Source organism: Marmota monax, unplaced genomic scaffold (genome assembly GCF_021218885.2).
Source record: "Marmota monax isolate L192 unplaced genomic scaffold, Marmota_monax_Labrador192_F-V1.1 WCK01_AAM20220418_F8-fsc00087, whole genome shotgun sequence".
In the NCBI taxonomy this organism is placed as follows: domain Eukaryota; kingdom Metazoa; phylum Chordata; class Mammalia; order Rodentia; family Sciuridae; genus Marmota; species Marmota monax.
Window position 1 is genome coordinate 3,546,960 of NW_026693476.1, and position 26,851 is coordinate 3,573,810.

At 41.0% G+C, this 26,851-nt stretch overlaps 1 protein-coding gene across 2 annotated transcripts in view; it reads right to left on the bottom strand.

Moving 5' to 3' along the window:
* Slc22a15 (solute carrier family 22 member 15) overlaps positions 1-13,919 on the bottom strand; it is a 73,316-nt gene extending 59,397 nt beyond the window's left edge. Inside the window, exon 1 of one of the 2 annotated variants that reach the window (XM_046458201.2) lies at positions 13,495-13,919. In XM_046458201.2, the coding sequence (XP_046314157.1) occupies positions 13,495-13,581 (87 nt within the window). In that variant the 5' untranslated portion in view covers positions 13,582-13,919. The remainder of the gene's footprint in view (positions 1-13,494) is intronic. The other variant, XM_046458200.2, reaches the window with a different exon arrangement.
* Positions 13,920-26,851: the final 12,932 nt, after the last annotated feature.

A 26,851-nucleotide genomic window follows, 5' to 3' on the forward strand; every position in this document is an offset into this window, starting at 1 on the left:
ATGGTCCGACTTTATGGGCTCTGACTTAAAAGCCCAACATTCCTGCTACTTCCTCTCCAACACTGTATCTGCTGCTCAGATAACCAGGCACCGGGCCGTGGACTCATGATCTAAAGAAGACCCAGTGGCACAGTTGCATGTCTCAGAAAACAGCATATATAGTATTGCTTTATTAAAGCAAAGCATAATATGTACTTCCATAGATACTAATGGAAGACACGACATACAACTCAGGATTTAAAGAATTTCAAAATCCCAGGTGTAGATTTTCAATTCACAACCTTCACCTGCATTTAATATTGGCTTAATCTAATCATAATTGTTCTCTACCAAAGAAAAGATATTTTATCCATTCATCAAAGAAATATTTACTGAGCACACATGTCTTTTGTCATTGATTGTGCTAGGCTCTGTAGTTACTCACAACTGGGTTTACAAGACGTCCTATAGAGACTTTGTATGCTATAGATTTCCATTTGTCTTGGCTTTCATTATTGGACAATTATTTTAAGCTTAACATTTATTAAGAAAACATAATTAGTCTGCTTCACAGTGTGATGATCTTATTTAAGAAACAATATCCATTAACTTTGAAGTTTTCAAATATCTTTAAATAAAGCAAGTGTCCAAAAACCATGAAGAAATGTGATTTCTCTCTGGCATGTGGTACTGTGCCCAGCAGATGGATGAGCTGACTGAGGCACACACAGGAGAGACTTCCCAACCATCTCCTCCCCAGTCTGCAGAGAACTCCAGCCCAGGGCCCCTTGTACACCATTCTGTGGGGGCATATTCAGCTAAATGAATGGTGTGGCCCCAATCAGCACAATGAGCCAGAAGGAGAGCAGTCTATCACCACTAGATGACAGGATTACTGTCAAAGGAAGAGAAAAGGAGTCATGACATTGCAGGCGTTATAACAGAAAGCTAACGCAAAATCCAGGATGGTTTTTGTTTTAAAAAATATTCTTTTGGTAAAGCTGAAAAGATGCAAGGAAGCCCCAATCTATTTTGAGTGGGTAGACTGTGGGGACCTCTGGAGATGCACAAAGCAGCCCCAAGTCAGCCGGTGTATGTGGTGATTTATTATAAGATGCAAAGGAAAACATGTCCCTAGGTTTACATGCATCCTAGCCCCAATTTGTGTACTATTAAGGACATTTTAGAATAGGAGGCAATCAGTTTATAAAAATAAAGACCCTCATCATTGCAAAAACACATTGATTACACATTTTGCAATCGGTAAAATTACAAAGCCACTTTCGTCCACCTAGTAACTACCCACCCCCACCCCAATTACAATCTGCTGAAATTTAATTGATGGGTAGAAAGAAATGAAAAACACAGGGCAAGGAACACAGAGGAGATGACTCAAAACACATGTGCTGGTGAACTTGCAGCCTTCAATCAGGCAAAGCAAACCAGCCACGTGTCCTCTCTAAGCGTGCCCTTTTCTGTTTTCGTCATACCATTCACTTCACCTGGAAGGCACTTGAAGGGTTGAACTTTCCCTATCAGCCAAGATGCGGCTTCGGATAACGCCTTCCCTTGTCTCTTTTTTAAAAAAATATTTATTTATTAATTTTTAGTTCTCGGCGGACACAACATCTTTGTTTATATGTGGTGCTGAGGGTCGAACCCGGGCCGCATGCATGCCAGGCGAGCGCGCTACGGCTTGAGCCACATCCCCAGCCCTTCCCTTGCCTTCCTCTCCAGATGTCCTCTCCTGCTCACCTACAAAGTTCCATCTAGACTTTTCAAGAGCCTGTATCACTTTCTTCACTGCACATTCATGTCCTGATTCACCTTTTGGGCTTCCAAAACAAATAACCCAGGACCTACGCACTTAACAAGGGAATGAAAAAATAGTGATAATGACACACACACTTTTATAATGCTAACCGCGTGCCACCACTAGGGTCAGTTCCTGTTGAGTATCTGTTAGCATTTCACATTTTTATCTGGATTGTCCTAGGATAAGGAATGTTCTAGGCAGAAGGGAAAATGCTCCAAAGGGTCCTGTAGTTGGAGACATGTTTCATTACGAAGGCCCCATTCTTAGTAAACACCACAATCTGGAGAAAATAGTTCAAAAACAAAGAATTGGTGCTAGCATATAACTTTAGTCATAACGTAGGAAAGGTGGACTCCATGGCATGCCTATAATCCCAGTGACTCAGGAACTCATCCTCAAGTTTGAGGCCAGTCTCAGAAACTTAATAAGGACCTAAGAAACTTAGTGAGACCCTATCTCAAAAAAAAAAAAAAAAAAGGGATGCAAACATGGCTCAGTAGTAGAGTGTCTCTGAGTTCAATCTCCAAAACTGAAAAAAAAAATTATAATAAAAGGAACAGTGAAACCTAATTAATCAGCATTATCTGTATTAACCAGCTTTACCCAGTTTCATTCCTAGCAATCTACAGGCAGATTAAGTACTTCCCACCTATCTCATCCTCTCTGCCCTCCTCCTACCACTCTCAGTGTCTCTCTGGCCCACCCAATGCACAAGTGTGTATATTTGGGGATACTCACATAAACACATACGTATCCACATGCACATCCAAGGTCCTCAGCAGAGCACACAGGACCACAGTTTTCTGTCACCAAAAAGGTCAGAAACCTGCAACCTTTCTAGACAGTGCCCGCCTCAGTGACAGCTCGAAATCCATGTCATGCTCAGACTTGCTGGTCATACTGGAGACTGAGTAGGCACGCAGGAAAGGGACTTCATGAAAATGCTACCCAAGGGGCACCATGAGATTAGGGTAGAGAGGAGAGGCTTAAACTCCAATAACAGCCTAATGTTAAGTCCTTTATACCAGAGCCTCTATATCCATGGGTCATACGGTCACAGGAAGTCAAAGATGGCTCGGCACTAAACTAGCCCTGGGGATGCACTACCCTCACACAGGGCGTGGGGGTTCTTTTCCTTAATTTTGCTATGACAATTTCACGCAACTCACACCTCCTGCTCCTTTTCCCCAGAGAATAACAACAACAACAACAACAACAATTCTCTCATTCTTTTCTCTACTATTACTCTACCACTACCATGTACACATTCACCCACATATTTTTGTCTAATGAAATCGCAACCAACAGCAGATGGGCCTTAAAGCCACAATAAGAAACCACCATCCATTCTCCTTCCGAGTGGGACTAACAACATCTCGAATAAATCATTATCTTCTCGGCTCTACCTCCAGGGAAGGAAGAACAAGTGCCACAGATGGCTGGATTTTTTCCCCCTCCCTATCAATGTAATTATAATTAGAAAAATGACTAAAATGCACCAGGGGATTGGAATTTTAAAAGTTTCAAAAAAAAGTGAAGTTTTGAAAAGTAATTTTATATTATCACCATTATGAGCTTTTGTAATGCTTCCCAAGGAAGGAGGAAGCATCTCCTGTAAATTATCTCATCACAACAGCTTCAATGTAAAGTCATGGTCAAGTATGACGTTTGTTTTGTAGGCAGGAAAAATGAGACACAGAGCAATTAAGGGATCATTCACGATCTCGTTTAACACTGATAGCTGAACCAGGATGAGAATGGGAGCTAACTGACCTTGAGGCCAGAGCGGTTTTTTCAGGGGAAATGAAGGAGACAAAAATCAAAGATGATTTTATTGTAGTCATTACTATTAGTCTTTTCTGCTCTTAGTTCTCAGTTATCCACCTGACCCAATCACAAAAGCATTACGTAATCAAGACCCTAACCACGAAGGCAGGACCACGTGCTCAGTGCCTAGCACAAAGGGGACATTGATAAATTCTGCTTGGCTGACTTAACTGTTAGTACCTTTTTGGTGTGTTTAAAATTTAGAACGTACTTACACACGCCGAATAACTGGTGTTTCTGAGTACTCTCTGGTCCCCATTCTAATCCATCCACAACACACCACTAAATCAACTTCCCTGAAACACCCCATGAAACTATTCTGGTCAAAGAATATGAACAGACAAATGATAAGTTTCCTATGGCTCAACTGCCAATTAATCCACATTCGAGCTGTCTGCACAGACCTCCCCAATCCCCCAAACATGACTTAACTCACTGTGAGATGTGAAAAGCATATGAATCTACATACCTGAGTCTAAACCTCAGCTCCAGCCAGCCTTGAGCAAATTCAAACCTCTCTAACTTCAGGTTTTCTTAGAATAAGAATGGATGCTAATGGTACCTTTTAATCTAAAGCCTTCATTTTAACTATCCCCTGCTAAGGGTCAAATGGGATGCTTCTCTAATTGACAGGAAATTGTACAACATGATACAAATAGTATATGCCAGTCTTTTCAACTTAACGGGCAGGGTCTGACTCACTAAGTCTGGGGTAGGGTCTGAGACACTGCATCTCTAACCACATCCAGCAATGTGTCTGGGCCACATTCTATGTGGCCAGGGTATAGGGTAGTCCCTCTTCTATACCTTTTCCAATGTTGTTTTTCCACTTGAAATGACCTTCCTAATTTCAAACCCTCTAAACCCAAGGTTCAAAGTTAATCTCAATCTCAACTGTCTTTCTGAAGTCTCCAATAACCCCTCTAGACTGCAGTCTCCTTTCTTAATTTCTGAAGCATCAGTGGGTTGGATTACTTAATAGGCAAATATTGTTTTCTGTCATTATTTGTGTAGATAGAGTCAAATTCTAATTTTCTAATGACTTTTCATGTCCTTTAGGAAAAAAACCTTAACATTCTTCTTTATCCACTCCAAACACCCAACACACCAATCATATATAACAGCCTATCATATGTATTTTTTAAACCAACCCCTCATAGAATGCTGGAATAAAAATCGTGCATTGAAAACCAGTAGTTCTGGAACCTAGTTTTTGTTCCCACCACTAACTAAGACTGGACAAATTATTTTATAGACATCTGTTTCTCTCAAGTAAAATGGGAATATCACCACCTGACCAATCCCTTCTGTTGTTGTTATTATTATTATTGGTACTGGGGATTGAATTCAGGGGCACTTAACCACTGAGCCATATCCCCAGACTTTTTTTTTTTTTTGTATTTTATTTAGAGACAGGGTCTCACTGAGTTGCTTAGGGATGTGCTAAGTTGCTGAGGCTGGCTTTGAACTCGCAATCCTCCAGCTTCAGCCTCCTGAGTCACTGGGATTACAGGTGTGCAGTACCGCACCTGGCCCTCCTTCTGTTATTTAATTTTAATTGAAATCTTTTGATTTTAGCAAGCGCCAACACTTTGGAACACATTGTATTATGCACCTCAGATGATATAACCAACAAGGATTGGAAGCAGTCCCTTCCTTCGAGGCACACACATTCAAGTGAAGATAGCAAATACATCCAAAGTTGTAAACACAGGGCAGATTGTGATGGGAGCCCAGTGAGCCACCGTAGAAACAAAGTTCAAGAGAGCACAGAAAAAAGGAGATGTGAATTCTACCCACGAGAAGGAGAGGAAAGTTGTGAATGTAGCACTTGAGTAAGGTAGTGAAGACTGCTAGGGAATTATTTAAAACAGAACTCAGAGGAAGGAATTCTTCAACAAGAGCAACTACCTAATCAGAGTCAGGAGAGTAAAGAACACATATTTAGGGTTTTATGTCACATGGCAGGGCCAGCTCAGCTTTTTCCAAAATTCAGCTATTCAATTATCTTTACAAGAGACTGAGATGTCCATCTTCTGGGTGATATTATTCACTAGTCGTCTTTTTGTTTGCTCTGCAGTGCTGAGGCCTGAACCTAGCACCTCACAATGCTAGGCAAGCCCTCTGCCACTGAGCGATGTCCCCAGCCCACTAGTCTTCTGGAAAATCATTCAGAGTTTTTAACTTAAGTAAATTAACATAAAAATAAGATTTGATGTCAATACAGATATCACTTGTCAGATGGAACTATCAACAATAAACGCAAGGTTAAAAAGCCACATACTGGCTAGAATGTTTTCATCTAAGGCGGGCAAGATGGATGTGAAATTGAAGGAGCAGTTATTCTCGGTTTACATGCTCAGAAGGTCGGGACAGGTGCTTTCATGCCTCCCATACTCTGTCATTCATTGCCTGGCTCACCCAGCTGGTGTGGCATGGAAGCTGGTCCTGCAACTCCTCCCCCTTCTTCTGTATCCTCCTTTAGCCTCTCTGACTCCTGGGCCAGGTATGTCTAAAAGGCATTCACTCCATCCAGGTTGGAGGCAGTGAGAATGGCACCAATGCCAGTCAATTCGGATGGACTCCAGATCATATCTTCCCTCCCAGGAGCCTACCCTGCAGGCGTCCTGCTCCGATATCCCATGAGGAGACCACAGCCTTAAAGGAGCTGCTCAACCAGCTGCCACAAGAGCATGAGGTCAAACTTTCATAATATATCACTCATCAGTATATACAAAACCTCTCGCTCTCTCTCCCTCTGTCTCTCTTACACACACACACCCCTCCATTCTAGGGTTCTGCTCCTTGACTCTCTGGTTGAGCTATGACTCCTACAACCCTAAACATATATGGTAAAATATTTGCATTGACTAAATCTGGAAGTAGATGCATGTGTGTGTGTGTGTGTGTGTGTGTGTGTGACATTAATCTCTGTATTTTTCCATTTGAAATGTTTCCTGGTTTAAAAATGAATAACAACTAGGATGAAACAGAATGATGGTATTAGGTCATGTTTTCTGCCAAAGTCTGAACCTCCCTTAATTCTTCCATTCTAGCTTATTCCCTTTGTTAAAATAGAAATATCTGCGAATGTTTTGAGAAGTGCTAGTGCCAAATGAGATTTTCCCCTTCAATACGGGACTGAAGAAGTGGAAAAGAAATAACCCTTTCACATGATAGATTAACGCTACTTAATACAATATCCATATACCTCCAACTCTACCGCACAGGCTATTCTTTAGGACATCAAGAGAATGCAGCTAGAGATGGGATTAGAAATAGCAGAGGGAGTAACCTGGAATCAAGAACAAAGGTGAGACGGTATCACTGAAAAGAGGGCAGAAATACGTCTTTCTCTTGGACGCTGACTTTGACAGGGAAGGAACTTCTCTGTGGAGAAACATGCTAGGTGAGGATAAAAATAAATTCGGAAGCAAAGAATTTGGAGAGTTTATACCAAATGACCTCTATGTTTATTCATGATGTGGGAACAATGCTCATCGGGGGAATGAGAGGACTGGAAATTTGGACTTAAAAACAGTAGTAATCTATCCACAGGCAAGAAGTGAATCCAGAACAAAAGAATGGCCCAACACCATGGGCCGCATGGGATTCTGAAATGAGAAAAAGAGGGACAACCTCCAAAGAATAATAATATACTGTATATAGCCTTTAAAAAAATACAAGGGTGTTCATCCATGAGCTCAGCAAGGCATGTGAAATGTGGCTGAGACACAAAATTGCATGTAAATACACATTTCGGCAAAAAAGAGACAAGTGTGCGTATTTACATGATAGAAAGTCTGGAAAGCTATACACCAAAAAGGTGAACATGTTTTACCTCCAGGTGGTACAAAATTCTGGTGATCCTTTTCTCTTTTCTTTTCTGTTTTCCATTAAGTCTATAATTCCATATACTGCTTGTGGAGTACTGTAGGATTCCCAAGAATGCAGGCACTTGTTTGTTTCAGTGTTAGGGCAAAGAAGTCAGAGGGGACGCTGCCAACCTATATATGTCTTTGGATTTGATGACCTCTTTCTTCTAAGGCAGCCTCTAACTACCATGAGGAACCAAGCTCGAGGCCCATTAGTTACAGGGTACCAAACAACTTTAAGAAATCTTAAACCCACAAAACAAACTAAACTTTCACGGCCCAGCCATTTCCAAGAGTACAGTCGATGGAGGGGTCATTTGCCCAAGGTCACCAGCCCCCTTGCAGCACAGTGGCACAAGCATGCAAGTCCAGTGTTCTTTTTGCCCTATTCACATGGCTGTTTTCATATTTTTAAGTCTTCTTTCGTGCTAACTTGGAAGGTAATAACTTCTTTTTCTAGGTTCGTGTCAGAGAGCTATGGGGGGGCCTTGCCGGGCATGCGACTGGGGGTCTGGGTGCTTCAAAAGAATAAGACTATCTGATTTTCAAAGCATGGCCCCACGTTTTGAGATATTCTGAACCCAAGGAGCCCTCTACATCTACTGGAGGCCTCCTGCATCTCCATAGCCTCCCTGGGAGGAAATGTCTGACAGATGTGCAGCTTCATCTGCTTTACACCAGGGGGCAGTGCCTACCTAAAGACAACTTTTCCTAGGAGTCTCAGGGGGGCAGCGTGACCCCACCCACCTGAACTGGTGGAAGGAACACCAGGCAAACATTCTCCAACTCATCATAAACTCTCAAGGGATCCAAGCTCTGGGTCACTGTCTGAGGATCAAAAGAAAACTGTGAGGGTAGGAGCAGCATAAAACTTGCTCAACCTAGCAGGGAAACCTGGTAGGTTCCAACATGCACTGGAGTCACCACGAATAAGCTCTTACTAATGCCACAGGTTCCCACCATGGCTGAACCCTGGTGGTGCCGAAGGCTGGTCTCAATGACTGTCATAAATAAGATCTTCACTTGTTTATGGCATGAACTCCCTCGCTGGGGTACGGCACTGAATTTAGAAGAACTAGTTACCATCTCAGTCATATCTCATAAAAAATGTGGTCTACCTAGGAATGTCCTGTGAGGGAAGGACACAATGACAAAGGAAGGGAAGGTGAGTTGTGATAGTGTTCAACACAAAGTTTAACAAAGCACCTTGCACAAAACTCACTCCATCCTACCCTCCTGTGTTAAATGACAACTCACTATAGAAAAAGACTTAAGGGATATCAACACAAAAGAATAAACACTATACTCACCCAGAAAACTGGAGCATTCTCTCCCACTTCTATATAATTTCTTTTCTTTACATAGCAAATTGAACAAAACAAGACTCACAAACCCACCATGACAACAACAACAAAAAAGGCTAAAACTTCATCATATATCCTTCAGATTTTTTTAAGAAATGCAATATTACAAATCCAGATGAAGTCTTCTTTTATACCCCACCCAAATTCCACCCCTTCTTTTCCTTCCCAAGAGGCAACCAATCCCATGACTTAGTCTAAATGGTTTCTATACATTCATAAGCCATATATGGTATGGTTTCATGTGCTTTAAATTTTATGTTAAGAATATTTGATATATTAATAACATTAAAATTTATATTGTATTTATCTCTCTTTTTTTTTTTTTGCACTTAACATTGTTTTAGAGGTCCATCTGTAGAGTTACATAAAGATCTAGTTATTTCATTTTAGTTGTTGTGGTCTAACAAATTTATACCACACCTTAACATCTCTTTGAAATTATTTCTTGGGTTTTGTTATTAAAAAACGATGTCCACCAATGGGTGAGTGGATAAACAACTGTGGTACACGTAGATATAAGAATATTATTTGACCATAAAAAGGAATGAAATACTGATACATGCTGTAATGTGAATGAACCTGGCAGAAGAAGCCAGGTTAAAAAAGGTCATACACTGGATGATTCCATTAATATTAAATAGGCGACATAGATAAATCCATAGAGACAAAAAAGCAGATTCGTGGTTGCAAGGGGCTGGGGGAGGAGAAATAGGGACTAACAGTCCGATGAGTTCAGGAGTCTCTTTTAGAGTGGTCACATGTTGTGTTAAGTAGAGGTGATAGTTTTACAACACAGTGAAAGCACTAAATGTCTCTGGATTGTTGACTTTAAAATGGTCAATTTTTCTTAAATGGTTCATTTTAAGTTATATGAATTTCACCTCAATTGAAAAAAAAAATCCTGGGCAGGGGGTGTCGCTCAGTGGTAATATGTGAAGCCTTGGGTTCAATCCCCATCATGGCAAAAAATAAAAATAAAAACAATGCAGTAATAAACTCTTATATGCATGTTCAAGACACACTACTGGCATGCCCCTGGTGCGAACACCGGGTTTTAATTTTACTAGATGGTGCCATATTGTTCTCTAAACTAGGTAGTTCCTATTTCTGCTCATTTTCATCACACGGATGGACTTTTTAGTGTTTGCTAATATAATAAGTATGAAATGGTATGTCCCAGTCATTCAATACACCCATCCTGGATGACCACTGAAGGTAAACATCTTTTCATGTGTTGACCAGGATAGGTTCCTCTCCTGAAAAATACCGATTCACTCATTTCACTTCCTAAAATGCCATAAAAGTATATTTATTGCATAGCACCATTAATGCCTTGGTAGTCCTAGGATTTGAAAAATAAGGTTGAGAGTTTTAAGGGTTTACATAAAAAATCAATGCATTCATGCCCATCAGAATACCGTATCTCAAGACAAGGTTCACAGCCCAGCATCACAATTTGGCTGTTGAAACTAATGCATGTTACAGAGTACATGTTCCTGTTTGTTAATGGACAGTTCCAATTTTGTGCAAATTATACTACAACCTAAGATTCATGATCCTAAGGAAAATGAAGGGGCTGGAGTCTCTGGCTTAGAACAAAGAAGCAGAATCCATTTTTGTTTTATGTGTAAGAGAAGGAAAAAAAAACAAGAATTTTACTGCCTCCTGCCTCCTCCAGACAGCGTGGCAAATGCGCACACACAAACGCAAATACTGCACAGTGATGATGGCAACAGCTCTGACACACCTTGGAAAAGAGAACAGCATAAACTAAACAGAATTATTCATATTTGAATACCAAAAATAACTCTTCCCCTAGGGAAGGCAAGTATATTTTGATAGTAGGAATTTTTTTATTAAAATTGTAAATCTTATTGCTTATTCATAAGTCAACTACTTTTATATAAGACAATCTTTTTCATATTTTTTCATGTACTTTCAAACCAGGTACGTGTGTCATGAAGGCATCTGCATCTAATCGTGCCAAAGAGAAATTGACAAAACCTTCATCTATTCTTTATGTGTCTGAGAGCTGACCACTACAGAGATTCAAAATTGTGTTTGCAAGGAGGGTGAAGGGAAGTCTCTTAGCAAAGGCAACTGGAGAGTGTGGCTGCTTTTGATAATATACACAATGCGATTGGTAATTCAAAAAAGCCGTTAACCTAGGACCTTCAGAGTTGCTGTGGTATGTGGTTTTGTTCTCTTAGTCTGAACTTGGATGTATTTGAAGCAAAGGGAGTTAAAAAAAAAAACATTTTAAAAATAAAAACAATGCTTCCCAAGGATGAAAACGTAAAAGGGCCATAAAGTGTCCATCTCTGTCCCTCTAGTGTTGTGCGTCCTGGCTGTGGTTAGTCATTATCAAATCGCAGATGTGAAAAGGCTGAAGTGATGGTCCCCTGCTCTATCAGAGCTGCTGTGCAGCAGATCTGCACCTTCCCTGCTCCATGGTAAGAAAAGTCCTTTGGTGTTAAAAACAGACAAACATCAATTTCCTTCCATTTAAGGCAATCCTGTGAAAAGGGTTTCTTACTTTTCCTCTGTTGGGGAACATTTCCCCATCCTCCACCAGAAAGATGAATTCATCCATGATACAACTGTGTCATAGGTCTCCCAGTACTCCCACTTTACAGGCCAACTCCTCTATCCCCAAAAATCTCCAGCCACAGTCTCAGTAGAGAGGTGTTCGGGGAAATCCCTTCTCATATCCAGGACTGTTTTCGGTGGACCTATGGCCACTTGGATCATGCATGTCAACGAGGAAGTTAAGTCCTCACAATCATGTGGGGACTGTGAAGGATTCACTCCTGCCTGAACTCCTCCAGTGGCACAGGTGTCTCTCCCAGGTGCCCGCCCAGCCCACACCTACAAGATAAACAGTCACTTATTGCCAACAACACTCCAGGACCTGATCCCTGTGTGGCAAACACTGATCATATGTCAGCCAAGGGTTAGTGAACCATCATGGCCACCGGCTTGGAACTTTTTGAGCAAACTTCAACAAAGTAGGTCAACCATAAATAAAAGTAAATAAGAGAAACTCAACAAGTCCTGACCCAGAACCCTGGCCTTTTCAGTACAATACCACTCAAGACAAGCTTATTCTAAGTCAGTGGATACCTGGCTAGCTTGGTAAGAAGAAGATAACACAGGAAAGTGGAAGGTAGGGATAGGGAGGTGGGATTGCTCAGAGAAGGAATATGTTCCCGGAATTCTTGGTTAGAACAAGAATATTCTCAAAAAAAAAAAAAAATTGTAAACTAAGATCAAATATCATGGTTGTGATTTTATTTTCTCTGTATTAAATACTTTCATGATTCAGCATAAATATATTTCCTCCACAGAAAAAGTGTATTAAAACCTAAAACAAGTTTAAAAGAACTTCTGAATGCCATATATTTGTGAGCTGAAAACTTGTTCTACTACAAGAAAGAACTGTCTCCACCACTCAGTCCATCATTGGAACCATTTTTTCCCCCTGCTGGTGATGAAATCAACTGAACTTTTGAGCATTTTAATCGAAAAAGAGAATGAAAAGTCAACTTTTACCTCCTTCCATGTTCCTGTTGCACGACTGCCTTAGGTGAGTTTTAAGCAACTTGTGGACCAGAGGTTATACCCATGATCAGCCTGTACTTCCTGCAGAATAACTACCAACACGTGTTAACTAGTTGCTTTTTAACTGTCAGCCTGCCATACCCCACCACCACTGGAAAGCCAACCTCCTGCAGGCAGGGACCTTGATTTGTTCAGCAATGTGTTCCTGTGCTCAGAACCTGCAAGGCACACAGTTCAATGTTCTGACTGCAAGAATGAGTAAGTAAGTGGCTGGCTCTAGTAGGTACTAATAAAGGAATCTGAATGAAATGCCTTTCTGACATCAAATGGGCCCTTTAAGTTGGCGAGAGAGGAGTAAACGCCTGCCTGGAAGCTAATGTGTAGTGATCTTTTAAGCATATGGAACCCACATTTTTAAGCTGGGATGTGCAAGCAGGTTCTGAGAATTCTATACAATAAAGAAGGGATTCCATCTGGTAGCCACATATTGCAGATGGCAGTATTTGGCTTATAAAATTCTCAACCCAAGGCTGGCCTTAGGGCTGAATGATCCAGCAGAACTTAGAAATAAACCCTATGCATTCAAGCCCCTGGAATAGGAAGCCCCCTGAAACCCAGAAAAGGCTGGTAAGTAGATGCCCGGAGCTGAAGGAGGCCACCCTAGATCCCGCCTTTAGTGTGTCATCAGAGCCTTCTCTGTGTCCTAGATGCCAAGGTGACAGCGCCACAGGTTACAGTAACATTTCCCTTTCATTTTTGCAGCCTGTTTCAGGTAAGGGTATTTGGCTTCCCTTACTAACCAGCGCCGGGGGCTTCAAGTGCCTCCCCTAAGCCCTCCAGCAACAGCCCCAGGTGGCGGGGTGGGAGCCGGAGTCGAGCCCGCGAGGCTCTGCGGCCCGCAGGCGACCGTGGCGTCGCAGGACCCAGGCCACCGCGCCCTGCCCCGCCCCAGCGCGCGCTCCACCCCGGCGGGGAGCAGAACGCGGGCCTGGGCCGGGCGGGGCCGGGAACGGACGCGGGGCCCGGGCCTCCGGGCCGGCCTCGAGGAGAGGCGTGGGGGCTGCGGACTCACCTGCAGCAGCACGGCCAGCAGGAAGCACAAGTACATCTGGTAGATGCCCATCTCCCCCACCGCCTGGAACGCCTCCTCCACCTCCATGGCCGGGCGCCCCGGAGCCGGCGCCGCGCGAGCCCGGGGAGCCGCGGAGGCAGCGGGGAGCGGCGCGCGGAGGCCGGTTTCGGGCGCCAAGGGGCGCGCCAGGGGCTGGGACCCCGCCGCGCGCTGGAGATGCGGGGCTGGCTGGTGGCCCTCCCCGCGGGCCTCCGGGCTTCCTGTCAGAAATAATTTTTTGAGAGCGACTGCTGCGTGCGTCGGCTCCAGCGAGAGGAAAGAGGAAGTGGGTGCGGCGGGAGGCGCCCTTTGGGATGGAGAAACACCGGGAGGGGCGGCATCGTGTGCGCTCCGCCGCCGGGTTCTCGGGCCGCCACGGTCGGGGGCCTGGACTAACCAGCGGAGCGCGGGGGTGGGAGGGCGCGGGGCCGGGTGGAATTCCCTCCCTACTCTGTGCTGGCCTTGGGTGAAGTGCCCAGATACACTCGCTTATATAAGTATGCAGCAGGCGCAAAGTCAACACGGAGAGCTAAGAATAGTCTGTAGGGCAGTGAGGGTCACCCAGGTATTTAAAGGTTGCATGCGGGGCTGGAGAGGTAGGGAAAGACGTGGCAGGGCAGGGCCGAGGGGCACTGATGGCCCATCTTAGTCCCCTTATGCCCCCCTCTCAAGCCAAAGTGTTCTTTTTAACAACTGCATAGTATTCTGTTGTCCCTACAATGACCCTGATACAGTATTGAATAGAAGTGGTGACCTGGGCCTGTCCTTGTCTTGCCAGCATCTTTGTTATGCTTCAGAAATTATCCATTAACTATTATGTCTATTGTAGTTTATGGGTTGCTGCCCTTTGCTGCTCTCTTTGAACCATATAGATTTAGCTTGTTCTGGGAGCAGGGATGCTCTTTAGTGGGGGCTGGGAGAGGAAAAGGGAAATACCACTTTTACTTATTTATTTCTACAAATGCTTGTTTAGTTTTTCTGTTGCTTTTGAAATAGGCTTGTTCACAGTTTTCTCTTAGGGTTTGTAAAAATCATGCTCTCTTTGTATTTATGTCCCGTTTTTCATTCTTAATATTGTTCTTTTTTTGAGAGAGAGAGAGAGAATTTTTTTTAGTATTTATTTTTTAGTTTTCGGCGGACACAACATCTTTGTTGGTATGTGGTGCTAAAGATCCAACCCGGGCCCCACGCATGCCAGGCGAGCGCGCTACTGCTTGAGCCACATCCCCAGCCCCTAATATTGTTCATTTTTATTGTCGCTTTCTTATTAGTCTTGTCTAGAGGTTTGTCTACTTTGTAATTCTTTTAAACAACCAACTTTTGTGTTGTTTCTCTTTCTATAAAGAAATATATGAATATAATTCTAATAGGATATAGTTCATGGATTCCATCAATTCTTTTCATTGCCTTTTGATACTCTGTAATTCTTACGCTAGCTAAGTGATTTGAAAGCTTATTTACTTTCTATTCTTTTTTTTAAGAATAATTCCATTGAAAGATACACACTTCTATGAATTACTTGTCTCACTAGTTTTGTTAGTGATACTTTTGTTTAAATAGTTTTAATCTTTTATGACTGTAATTTGTTGGTTAATACCAATAAACTGCCAGGCACAGGTGCCCATAATCCCAGCTGCCCAGGAGGCTGAGGCGGGAGAATCACCAGTTCAGAGCCAGCCCCAGCTCTTTAGTGAGGTCCTAAGCAACATAGCCAGACCCAGTCCCAGAATAAAATATTGAAAGGGATGGGGATGTGGCTCAGTGGTTAAACACCCTGAGTTCAATTTCCAGTACCAAAAAATTAATTAATTAACTATGGTTAGTGTGTTTTAAAAATAGTTTCCAGTTAAAGGTCATTACTATTTTTTTAGCTTTTTGATTGGTGTTTATCCATTTAAATGTTTTATGGACAAAGCTAATATTAAATACTGGAAATTGTTCTCATAAGAAAGCTAAAACAATAATATGTAGTCATTTTTAAATGTATTATATGTCTTGAAAATAATATATGGTTTCCATGTCTTCGGTGCAGAATTTTATATAATCTAATAGACAAGGCTTGCTAATTTTATTAGAGTTGTCTGTATTATTACTGAATTGTAAGATAGATATATCAGCTTTTAATAAACATCAAAACCTTCCAAAATTATCACTCTGAGTCTTTATCTTTTTTTCTTTATAAGCTCATAAAAGTACTAACTGAATCATTCTTTTTATCATGATGAAAAGCTCTTTTCTCTTTTAATGCTTTTTTGCCTTCATTTTTATCTTGTCTGATATTAACTTTGCTGCGTCCTCTTGTTTTTGTAGTTATTCATGTTTTCCTTGTCACCTTTGATTCTTGTTTCATCATTCTACATTCATCCTTTTGGTTTTATTCTGCTTTAGGCATCTTTATGGAAAGAGGTCTTCTTCTTCCCATCCAGTTTGCTAGTCTCCATCTTTTAATAAGAGAGTTAAATTCATTTATATTTATTGTGAGTGATATAATTGAAATGATTTTCATCCTCTCGTTTTGTGTTTTCTGTTTGCCACCTTCTTTCTTTTAACTTTCTGTCCATCTGTTGGGTTGTTAGAACTATTTTTATACTGCCTTCTCTTTTACTATTTTGGGGAGCTCTATTATTATTATTATTATTATTATTATTATTATTATTATTCCTACATTTTTAAAAAATAGAGAGAGAGAAAAGAGAGAGAATTTTTTAATATTTATTTTTCAGTTTTCAGTGGACACAACATCTTTATTTTTTATTTTATATGGTGCTGAGGATCGAACCCAGTGCCCTGCGCATGCCAGGCAAGCGTTTTACCACTTGAGCCACATCCCCAGCCCCTATTCGTACATTTTTGATGTCCACATAACCATACACTTTTCCACAAGGCTGATTGTTATTTAATATCTCTCTCTTATTACAGGTGCATGCCTGTAATCCCAGAGGTTCTAGAGGCTAAGGCAGGAGGATCACCAGGCTCTAAGCAATTTAGCAAGACCCTGTCTCAAAATAAAAAATAAAAGACAGGGGACGTGGCTCAGTGGTTAAGTGACCTGGGTCCACTTAACCACTAAAAGAAAAACTGAGAAAAACTAAGAAAGACATAAAAGTGTTTTGTTTTGGAAAACTCTGTTAGTTAAGAAGCGACTATAATGATGCTGAAAGTACCTACATGGAAGATCTATAGGAAGTTGTTTGATTAGGAAGAAAACTTCCATTACTTCCATTGTTAAGAAAGATTATTCTTAACTTAGAAATAATAGGAAAGCAAGAAGGGTGCAGAAACGGAAGGGACAGGCCAACTTGCAGACTTTTTTTTATATTCAATAGGAAAGATAATCTATCATTTCATTGTCCTGTGGGCATTAACTTATTGAGTATATAATCTAGCAATCCTAACATTCTTTTTTTTTCCCCTGTAAATAACCATTTTCTGAAATGCTCTTAGAATCAGCTTTACTCTATTAGTTCCCTCATCAATTATTGAACTGAATAAAATCCTTTATGTGAGTTCATTATGCTTTGGAAAAAGAGTCATGTCTTTTTAACTTTAAAATGTTTTCCCCCTTACATCATGAGGTGTTCATCAAGTGAAAAAATCAGTTGTTAAAATTAATATTTTACATGACACATAGTTAATACGTTGTTTAATTTGAAGTTAGATTCTTTCATTACTCCCTAAAATTTTGTGTATATTTTAAGAGAACTAAAAAATCAATTTTTATTCACTCATACTCAGACATATATACCAGATGCATATGGTGAGGACAGAAAGTACAATCTGGGGAGTATCTGAAATGGGGCCACAGGGTTGATAGAGGACAGATATGCAGTGCTAAGAAGCTGGACACTGTCCTATAGCCAATGGGGAATCACCGAGGTATTGTTCTAAGTTGGAGTGACGTGATTTAAATAAGACAAGTTGACAGCAGTGGAAATGGAAAATGCATCTAACACCTGTTGAGAGACCATTATAATGGCCTTGGCAAGACCCAATGAGAATTTAAGCCAGAAGAATGACTATAGGAATGGAGAAGTCAAGTCATACTTAAATAGTAAAATCTGCAAAAGTTGCTAGTGATTGCATTTTGCAACTAGAGATTAGGAAGAAATCAGCAAGGACTCCCATTTTCGGTCATGGTTGCCAAACGGAAACAGTAGAGGTATTATTAATTGAGATAAGTAACACAACAGTGGAGTAGGTTTGTGGTGGAAGGTGGAGGGGCCTTTGACAGGAATGGTGGGGCCAACAGGCATTGCTCTTTTAAATCGCGATTGCCCCTTTAAGATCCTGCCCTTCCCCCTTAACCCACTCAGGCCCCTGCTGGATTTCCATGCCCTAATTTACAGTCTGCAGCAGAGCATCTGAGCATGCGCTGGAGGAAGAACCAGACTAATTAAAGCTCTCCTGAGGTTCAAGGTACTGCATCTGTGTCTCTTAGCAGAGTTCCATTTTGAGAGCATGTTTTCCCCCATCTGACCATTTTTTCTCATTTTTCTTCTTTTTCAGTCTTTTTCTACTGTGGTTTTGTAGTCTCTACATCTTTCTTTCATAACTCAGGAGTAATGCACATCTTTTTTTAATAATAAAAAATTAAAACAATGTTTAGAATACAGCATCACCTAAACACCCTTTGGTTCATGAAAGGAAAAAAAAATTAACTATACTTGCTAAATTACATAAAGCTTGGAAGCAAATATAATCAATTGTTATCTTTTTTTTTTTTTTTTTAAACTACAAACCCTGTGCACCTACTACCCACTGTCATGTCTTTTGCTTCAATGGTAATTGAGTGACCCAGATGGCTACTGAAATTTGATGTGTTAGATAAATGGACTTTATATATAGGAACAATTCTTTCAAATCCTTGAAAATGAATGCTTTCTCCCAGCCTAAATGTACCCAGAGGTACTGCATTTTTAAAAAATTCCAAAAAAAAAAAAAAAAAAAAAAAACATGTTTCTTCTGTGTAAACCTTCATCATGCTGAGAGCGCATTTATTGATAGTTTGTCACAGCAGCAAACCATAATAAGGAGAGCCAAAGTAGGAATACCCATGTCCACACTAAATTGATACAAACTCAGCAATGGGATGGGAATGAACAGATCACAGGAGAGCTGGAAGTATTTCCGGGGAGCTGTCTGGGAGAAAGGAGAAAGAAGACAAAGGGAAGAAAAACAAAAAGAAAATGGAATTAGCAGGGAGATGGAGGTTTCCCTGTCTTTTGGCCTCTCAAAGCTACAACTTTCATTCAGAAAACATCGTTAAGTGGTGAAAAGCACATATTAAAATAGATCCAAATGGAGAAATTGGCCATTTTCATGTCTCTAAGCTTAGCAAAAAAACAAATGGGTGTAAGTAAGTAGAGCTGGGTCTAAAATTCAGGAAATTAGCCATTAATTGTGCTTGAATTGAGCAGAGTGTTTTGCTCGATGAAGAGCCCAGTTTTACATGTTGTCCAAGAGGCGCTGAGCTTAGATAATAGGGCATTCATTTAATTCAACAAATACATTCCTGAGTGCCCATTTTTAATAAAAATGTCAGTGGTGTTATTGTTCTTTTTTTGTTATTATCGCTTCTGCTCCTCTTTCTTACATGGGATAGTTCTAGAACCAGAAGAAAAGGACTGAAATGATGAGTTTGCTGTACTCCTGGGGTTAATAAATCGAGGCTCTGATTCAGTACGATGGATGAAAATTTGCCCTGTACAGTTTCCTAGGATTATATACGGATGCTCCCTGGAACAGCCTGAACCACTTTAGTTGGTGGAGTATCACAGAACAATGATAATAACCTACATCTCAAGAGGCTCAACCCCACTGGGCTTTGCAAATTAAGAACAGCAACTCATATTGCTTTCAGAAAATAGGAAGCCAATGTGGATTTCAGAGAATTGCATTTGATGCCCTTGGTCAACTCAGGCTCAGAAAGGACAGAGTCATGACAACTAAAGCATTCTGAAAACCGTAATGAAGCACTCATTCCACAAATGATTGCTGTCCTGACCTTGTTTGGGGCTAAGAATACACACAGTGCTAAACCAGAAAAAGTGGCAATAGCATTCCTGTGTAGGACTTTTCCTTCTTGGCAACACTTCAGGGAGGGATGGGAAATAGCAAGGAGGAAGAGGGAGCTGTAGGTGGTGGGAATTGCACACTTTCTCAGTTACCTGATCATAAAATCAACCCCAAATCATGGTGAACAAAGTGCTGAGATTATTAAGGAGGATGGTGCCCATTAAGTCTTCCTCAGTCTAATGACTCTTCTCTGCATTGTAATCTGCCTTAGCTAAAAAGAATGCTGCCGAATCTTCTCTCCCTATGGTGAATGGCACTTAGTAGAAAGTTGCATTCATGCACAAACTCACAAAGAGCATTTGCATGATTTTCAGAACCAAATTAATCCCTAATTTACTGGCATACACACATTTGAGCCAAAAGATCATATTGCATTTTACAAAATATAATTTCATCGTCTTTATCAGTCTTCATTTGCATAAGCAGAGTGTCTTATTCTCAGCCAAACAGAACAAATCAAATCCTCCTGTAACTCATCTGTTCCAATACGAGACTGAATATACTCAGCATCACTTTCCATTCCTACAGATTATCTATCTCAGTCAAGACTCTTCACCCTCTTTTAGTCCTGAGACCTTTTGCAAATCTAATAAAAGTTATGGGTAGTTTTCAAAAAACGGGAGTGCAGGGTGCTCTCTTATACACACCAATACAATTTGAATATATTGTTTTTTTTTTTTTTTAAATCACCAAGTCCAACCTCTACATTGTAAAAATGATAAACTGAGGCTTAGAAAGATTAAATGATATTCATAAGATGGTTAAAGGACATACATTGGCAGAGTAGTACATGAAACCAACTTCACCAAAGTTTGTGCTTCCCCCAGTCCCGGCTCCCAAAGACCACCCTGGGTAGTTTTCCATCCATGAAACACTTTTTCTTTTCTGGAAATATTTATATGTAACAACATTATCTTTGTAACACAGCTGTACTCTGATTCCCTTGTAAACATTCCCAGATCCACAGTGATTCTAGAATTGGGATGTAAGCTGAATGAGGCCTTCCCTCCCTCCCCCAGCCACATATGCCCAGCTCAGCAGCAGGCCTACAGTCACAAAGGCGTGCAGGTAGAGTTCTCATCTGTTCTGCGTGAAACCAGAGAATGGAATCGCTTTGAGCTTTCCTTGGTGAGTCATTCCCGACTCAATGGCCATTCTGCTTTTGACCTGAAAAACGAGGCCACAAAGATGAGGCACCATCAGGCCTGTTTCTCATTGGTCTATGGATGTCTGGCATATGGCTAATTACAATGTGCCCCTCCTTAAGTGCCCTAACAATCCACCAAAGGCTGTTTTGTCCCTTTGGTTCACCGTTGCTAGCACTTTTTACAGACAAAGCACTGAGCAGTTCCTCTGGAGGTACTTTTTAATTTCAGACAGATGATGGTAGGTGATGGACTCTCTGCCTGGGTTGTTAATGCTCTGTTCTCAGCCTGACCTGTTGAATGGCTATGTTCCTAACAATGTAGCATTTGCCATTTATGACGTCTGGGTGACCAACTTTCCTTTTCCTTGCCACCTTCCTCTCCTGGTGGAGACAGAGTCCATCGAGGATGAAATGAAAAACTAAGGAAGGTGAAGGAAAAATGAGATGAAATTTTAGGAACAAAATATCTATGTCATAAAATAATTTAATAGGAGTGATAATAAAGATTCAGAGTGAGTCATTTTGGTTTTGTGGTTTTATTTTTATCATTGCTCTCTTCAAGCTACGTGTTTATGAGCCCTCCCCGCCCCCCATAGATGTGCTCAGTGGCGAGGAGATGGGTGTCTCTTAGAGCAACATATAATGGAAAGATATTGCCTCAATGTTTGTTTTTAACTTGTTATGTATTAAAATGCAAGCAGATAATTAAACATCACTTAAGCAAAGAGGACTTTTCTGCTTAATGAAGTGGCTTGCATGAGGAGATGTTCTGGCAGAAATGGTACATCTGACATTGGGTAGAGAAGGGCAGGATGAATTTAGTCTCAAGGCTCTCTGCTGGCCCTGCCAACAGGTGACCAGCTGGCACCAGATATGAGCATGGTAGCTTGATGTGCTCAACTAAAATGCATGTTTCTATTTTCCTGCATCCAGGGAGAAACTAAAATCATGATCTCTATTTCCCTTACTGGAATGGGGCACTGAATAAATAAATGAGTTTTCATTTAAGATTGTAAATAGAAATATGTCCAATAGTTTGGAATTCTGAAGTTTAAGCTTATTACAGGCTGAGTATCCCTCATTCTAAATACTTGGGACCAGAGTGTTTCAAATTTCTATTTTTTCAGATTCTGGAGTATTTGCATGTAAGGAATGGGATGTCTGGGATATGGGATCAAAGACTAAACAGGAAATTCATTGATGTTTCATCCACCTTATACACATAGCCTATAGATGATTTTATAAAATATTTTTGGAGTGCCTGCATTTTGACTGCAACCTATCACATGAGATTAGGTGTGGAAATTTTCACCTGTGGTATAATGTTGGCACTCAAAAAGTTTTGGAATGTGGAAGAGTTCAGATTTTTAGTTTTTGGAATAGGATGCTACCTGTAGTAGGATTTGGATGTTACCTGTAGTAACATTTTAGGAAATTAAGTGATTTATGGATTAAAGTAATATGGACCAGCTGATTTCTCTACCATGTGAACAGAACAGCTGATAATATGGGAGATTTTCAAATTAACATTTAGCTTTAAGATCAATATTAATGCAATGCATATCTTTAGAGATGGTCTATACTCCCAGATGGAGGGGGTGGGTAGGTGAGAAAATTTGATTTTTCTGCATTAACCCTTATTTGCTTGATTTGACCCATGGCCAACACAGTTTTGATAAAGACAAATATTTCAAATGATCTCTTGAACTTTAATGGTTTCCTTTTAACTAATATTTCTCTTTTCATTGTAAGGGTACCTTTAAAAGTGTCTTTAAAGCTCCCAAAGAGTAGCTTTAAAGAGAGGAAAAAATAATATGAGCAGCAGTCTTGGGAACCTGTACCAGTAAGGATGGTACAGTTAGACCTTGGGTTCAGATGGACCAGTCAGGCAGGTGGACCGGAAACACCAAACTGTCTTGGAGGACCCCTGACCTGGTACATCCCTATAGCCCTGTCCAGTGCTCTGTGTAGGAGACTGGGATGTCTTACAGTTTCTATGAACAGTTCAGGGCAGAAGCACATCTAGAATTCAATCACAGCCATACCCACTCCTCCACCTGTCAAGGTCACTTCAAATTTTCTTTAGGGTTATGTGGCAGGTTCCCCAAGATAAGTTTAAAATACTCCCATATATTGAAACAAAAATACTGTTATGTGACACAAAATAACTTACAGAAAAGAGGCTATAGAGCTGGCATTTACAGGGAGGGGGGACTTACTGAAAAAAGAACTTGAACATGATTCTTTACACTTTCTTTTTGTATTTACCACATCTTATTAGATTGATGTTTTCCTTGAAATTCATGGACATGTTTATAGTATCTGATTTGAAGTCCTTTTCTGCTCGTGGGTAAATCTGTCAACTCTTCATTTCTGGGTGTGTTTCTATTGACTTATTTTTATCCTGGTTATGGTCTCAATTTTCTGCTTCTTCTCATATGGAGTAATATTTTATTGGATGCTAGAAACTGTAAAGTTTTTTTTTCCTTTATTGAGCATTTGATTTTGTCGTGTTTGTTAAAAAGTGATAGTTTTTGTCCTTGAAGGCAGTTCATTTACTTGGGCATCAGTTTGAGCCTTTGGAAGCTTGTTTTGAAGCTTTCCTGAAGTTTCGAGTGAGGGTCACTAGTCTGCTCCTCCTACCCAGGCCTGCCTCTCCGAGACTGATCGTGACTCTACCAGGTGTCCTCTGTAGACTCTTCACACCATCTTGGCTTTTGCCTCTTCCATATCCTGGAACTGCTTTCTCAGCTCACCAGTGACTTTTAAATCCACAGGGCATTTCTTGAGTTCTGTATTACTTGGCCTCTTGGTGGTGGCATTTACCATTGTCAACGCTCTCACCCTCTTGAACTTCTCTTCTTGGATGACTTGTGTTTCCTGAGATGCTTCTAGTTTTCCTTTTACCTTCATGGCTAGTAAGTAGGTCCTCCTTCTTCCACTCAGCCTTTGATCCCTTGCTGTCCCACGGCTCCCACTACCACCTATTTTACACTGACAAACCAACAAAAAAATTGTGTGTGTGTATGTGTATTGCCTGTCCCAAAGTTCTCCCAATATTCATCGTCTACTAATTACCAACTACTTCCTCAATATCTTTTCTTGGATATTTCAAACACATATAATAATTCATACGTAATCCCGATGAATCCAGGCCATTGGCATAGATCTGCTCTTTTTCCAAGGTTTCCGTCTCATTAAAAGGCAGTGTCCAGTTCCTCATGCAAAACAATCCAGGAGCCATTCCTGAAGCCTCACTCCTGACATGAATTCCAGTTTGAGTTATTATATAGAATCATGTTTTCCTCCAAAATATCACTTGAATCTGTCCACAAGATCCAACAGGAAAATCTTGATCCTGCACACTGAGCCCTGTTCTTTAGGAGATAAACTCTGGCATTTGATGTAAGAGAGAGCCTCAAGGTGTTGTTCATAGTCAGATTGTTTTGGAAGAAGCAGAACATTTTCTATGTTGCTTGGAGAACCCTTCAGACACGGGAGGAGTCTGTGGCCTGTAGAGGTGTCAAGATGGTGCTACAGAAACCTGGGTGAGCCTTTGCCTACAGGGATGACACGCTAAGAATGTGTCAGGGGATCCACACTGGTACAAAAATGAGGAGACAGGAGTGTCCATCCACACCCACCTTGTACAAGATCTCAGCATACTTCCCACCCAAATTTATATTCAAAACCAAGAAAGAAGTGGAGAGATCTCAAACTGACCAAAATCAAGATTGTAACTTCCAGAAGAATGGTTGCTTGAAAGTGAAATTAACTTCAATTACATCTTTTCAAAATTTATATTTCTTGCAAAGGAATAAAAATCGTATTCAGTTTATGAACAATACCATGTATAAAGACCTCATATTTAACCCAAATTGTGAGCAAGCCCAGATGCAAAGATTAAGTAGGTCCTATAATTAGAAATCTCCATTGATACCATCCCCTCCCAAGCCAATATCATCTCTTCCTTAAATGCCAGTGAACACTCCTAAATGATCTCTCAGGTGACTCCTGGTTACCTTCAGTCTCAGTTGCCACTCCAAAATATAAAGGATCTTCTTGAAATGCAAGCCTTATCCTACCATGCCTCTCCATGCAAACTATTAACAGCTTCTCTTTGTTCTTAGAGACCAAGTTCACTTACTAGGGCCTTCAAAACCCTGCACTCTTCCCAGTGGCTTGGGAGGCTCAGGCATGAGGATCTCAAATTCAAAGCCAGCCTCAGCAACTCAGTGAGGCCCTAAGCAACTCAGAGAGACCCTGTCTCTAAATAAAATATAAAAAGGCCTGGCGATGTGGCTCAGAGGTTAAACACCCAGGTACAATTCCTGCTACAAAAACAAACAAACAAACAAAAACAAAACAACAACAACAACAAAAAAAAAAAACCTGCACTTTTCAACCAGCTTCCCCCCTCCAGATCTCTATCCTCTATTCCTACTTTGACTCTCTCTGTCCCAGGTGCAGTATTCTGACATTTCTCTTACCTCCTCTAGTGTACCCACTCTCTCTGAATACCCCTTTTCAGGCCTGCTGTGCCTGTATATCAACCTGTTGACTAACTTGACCAACTTCTAGTCATCATTCAGTAGTCCCCACTTAAGTGCCATTTCTTCCCTGAAGCCTTCATCCTTTGCCTAGGTCAGACAAACAGCCAGGGATACACCCTCATGTGGTCCCTGTCATTTTACCTCATAGCACTTTGCTATATCTGTGCTCCAGGGGCTCACCCATTCTCAACACCCAGGACACACACAACACCTCAGACAGAGCTGTCTGGCAAGAAGACGGCATGACAGAGATATTGCATGAATGAAAGGAGTTCAGAAAACTGATTCCCATGAAAACTTGAGCTGACCAAGTTTAAAGTGCTTCCTAGAAAGTGGAGCAGATTCAGGTAAAGTTTCCATAGTTGAAGCTGTGCATGTCTACTAGTGAAGCCCTAATTACTGGAATTTTTTTTTAGAGAGCGGCTTTCTAGTTCTGACACTTAGGGCTCTCCATTAAGAGAAGAGGAACAGAGAAGTCAGCCACTACCCTTTCATCACCAAGCCTTCTCTCCCTGGCCTGCCTGTCTCACTTCATCTCATGCCAGTGCCCCACCTCTCTCCATGCTTCACCCCGGTGAGTTTTATTTCCTTGACCTCACAAGGCTCTCTCTCCCTTCTGTGTGGGACTCTCCTTGCACCCCACCTTTACAACAGAAATGCCTCTTCTTAGGAGAGGTCAGCTCTGTCACTCCTGCCGCTGCAGTCACCCTGACTCTGTTATCGCAACTGGTGAATTTATGTCTATCTCATTTACAACTCGGTCAGTAGGGAAAAGGACCATCTACCTTGTTCACTGCGGTTTAATCCAAACTCGAGCACAGCGCCTAAGGCATATTTGGAACTCAATATGCATTTGATGAATAAATGAATTAATATTTAGAATGAGGTTTACAGGTTTCAGGGATTAGGATGTGGATGCCTTGAGGACCATTACCAGCCTACCATGGGTCAATTTTGAGCTTGAATTTCATACTGCCTCACAAAAACAAAACAAACAACAACAACAAAAACAGGTATTTTGATTTTAGTTTGGGTGCTTTCTAATTGCTGTTTTTCTTTAAAGTTCCAACAATTTTCAATGTGAGTCAAACTTCAGCTGTAAGCAGACTGCCCTTCATTTCTCCTAGACCCCAAACTTTGTTTTTATAAGGAAAAAGGGTATTTTGAGCCAGCGAAACAACTTCAGCTTTGTTTGGTCAGGTGCCTCCTTTGAAAAGTGTCTCCAGTGAAGCTAAACTTAGAGATGTCACAAAATAAAACTTCCAGAGACTTCTGTTTGGCAAAGTGCTGAGCAACACCTTTCAGTGTGTTTTTGGTCTTACCAGATTTACTTCCACTTATCTAGATGAAATAGAAATTCACTACAGGGAATATTATGTTTTTCTGCTTCAACTCCACAGATTGAGGCTTGAAAATCAATTTAGTGGTGTTTTCCCTTTTAAAATGTTATACATTAACCCTGAGAGCCTTCTAAACTATGTAACCCCAGGGGAAAGTCAAGATACTCTTAAAGAATAGTAAGGACCCCTCCCTGACATTACAC